The sequence below is a fragment of the Dasypus novemcinctus genome, chromosome 30, assembly GCF_030445035.2.
Source record: "Dasypus novemcinctus isolate mDasNov1 chromosome 30, mDasNov1.1.hap2, whole genome shotgun sequence".
NCBI classification, from domain to species: Eukaryota; Metazoa; Chordata; class Mammalia; order Cingulata; family Dasypodidae; genus Dasypus; species Dasypus novemcinctus.
Genome location: NC_080702.1, coordinates 37,654,836 through 37,657,208, shown reverse-complemented (window position 1 = coordinate 37,657,208; position 2,373 = coordinate 37,654,836). Strand labels below are relative to the sequence as shown.

Genomic DNA, 2,373 nt, shown 5'->3' with positions numbered 1-2,373 from the left:
GTAAGATGATTATGTTTTAATTGCATATATTCTCTCTCTAAGAATAGAAGTTTGGGACTTTTCAATTACAGCATTGTGGACTCATTGCCACAATTCTACTTGCCCCTTACTTACAACTCAATATATTTTCACAAAGAATGAATTTCTCATGACATCTGTAGTGTGCATGAATCTTTGGTAAAGACTGAGTTTGGAGGAAGGAATTTCTAATCAGAGGTGACACTAGAAATAAACTAAAGGGATAAGATCCATATAAACAATTTAGATATTATATTTTTCACTGAAGGGATAGACGATGTAGTGTTTCTGTTTGGATAGTATTATCTGTTTTTTTTAAAAACTACCCAAGTTCTTTTCTATTTCTTCTTGGTCTCATCAACCATATGGGACTTGGAAATGAAACACAAATTTCAGAATTTTTTCTCCTGGGATTTTCAGAGGATCCAGAAGTGCAGCCCCTCCTCTTTTGGCTGTTCCTGTCCATTTACCTGCTCACCATCTTTGGGAACCTGCTCATAATCCTGGTCTTCATCACTGATTCTCACCTCCACACACCCATGTATTTCTTCATCTCCAACCTGTCCCTTTGTGACATCGGTTTATCCTCCACCACTGTCCCAAAGATGTTGGTGAACATCCAGGCACAGAGCAGAGTCATAACCTACACAGGCTGCATCACCCAGATGTACTTTTTCACGATCTTTGCTGGGTTGGATGACTTCCTTCTGGCCGTGATGGCCTATGATCGCTTTGTGGCCATCTGCCACCCCCTTCACTACACAGTCATCATGAACCCCCAGATCTGTGTCCTGATGGTTCTGGGGTCCTGGATCATGAGCTTTATACATTCCTGTTTACAAGGGTTAAAGGTATTATGGCTGTCTTTTTGCACACATGCAGAAATCCCACACTTTTTCTGTGAACTTCGTCAGATGATCCAACTTGCCTGTTCTGACACTTTTTTCAACTGCTTAGCAATGTATTTAATACATGGAGTGATGGGAGGGAGTCCCCTTGGTTGGATACTTTTCTCTTACTCTAAGATTGTTTCCTCCATACGTGCAATCTCATCAGCTCAGGGGAAGTATAAAGCATTTTCCACCTGTGCATCTCACCTCTTGGTGGTCTCCCTATTTTATTGTACAGGCGTAGGGATGTATATAAGTTCTGCTGCTTCACACAACACACATTCAGGTTCATCAGCCTCAGTGATGTACACTGTGATCACTCCTATGCTGAACCCCTTCATCTACAGTCTGAGGAATAAAGACATAAGGGGGGCTCTGAACAAATGCTTTGGAGGAAAGTCTGAAAAGTGACATTAGTTCTCTGGTGGCTGAAAAGCTGTTTTAGCACCTTTCAAACCCTCAGAACAAGAAATCTGTTTTCATTAGACAGGTCATGGATGTAAACCTGCCAAGAATCCAGATGACTTCAAATACTGTGAAGTAAAAATTTCAATCAAACTGTGTGTTATGAGATCAACTTATTGTTTTTGATGATGAGAAATTTCTTCTTGGCATTGCTAACTTCATATCCATGTTTAAGGAGTTTAGTTACTGGTGTAGAGGAATGTGTGGCATTTTCTATATTGTTTTATTTTATCACCTTTCTTTTTTGCTTGAATACTTCCAGGGCTGTCAATGAATATAATGAATATTCAATGAATATAATGAATATAATGAATATAATATTCAATGAATATGCTCCCTCTGAAAACAATATCTGCCTTTGTTCAAAATTGCATCATTAATTTTAAAGAGCAGGCATTTGTCAATCTAGTTATTTAGTTAATACCAAGATATATTTTTCCTCTTTTTTGTTCAGTGCTTTCTTTTATATATTTGTTCATATATGACTATAAAGAAGAGTTTAAAAATCTAACTAATAATCCCCCTTAGAATGGAGTGTTCTCATTCAAAGCCATAATTTATTACTACACAAACACCCATGTCCTTGCACATACTGCTGGTTATCAGACAGCTAATATTAATGTAGTTTCCTTTTAATATAGTTATCTGCAATTAAGTTGAATTGCAAGGTTATCATGAATGCTATATTTATTCATTTTTCTCTTTATTTTTTTAATGTTTCATTACAAATATAAGAGGTCCTCATATACCCCCCAACCCCTTACCCCACTCCTCCCACATCAACAACCTCTTTCATCATTATGGGACATTCATTTCATTTGGTGAATGTATTTTGGAGCGCTGCTGCTCCACATGGATCATGGTTTATACTGTAATATGCAATCCCGATAAATATCAACACAGCATTCTTTAATGAACTAGAAAAACTAACCAGGAAATTTATTTGGAAAGGAACGAGGCCCTGAATAGCCAAAGACATATTTAAAAAGAAAAATGAATT

General features: G+C 37.2%; 1 protein-coding gene across 1 annotated transcript; it reads left to right on the top strand.

Annotated features, from left to right (window-relative positions):
* Nucleotides 1-383: 383 nt before the first annotated feature.
* On the top strand, nt 384-1,319 carry LOC131276804 (olfactory receptor 7A17-like). The gene has a single exon (XM_071212790.1). It carries the CDS (start codon nt 384-386, stop codon nt 1,317-1,319), a length of 936 nt encoding a protein of 311 aa, XP_071068891.1.
* The last annotated feature ends 1,054 nt before the right edge of the window (nt 1,320-2,373 follow it).

Coding starts and splice junctions, on each gene's coding strand:
- LOC131276804 (XM_071212790.1), top strand. CDS start 384: ATGGGACTTGGAAATGAAACACAAATTTCAGAATTTTTTCTCCTGGGA.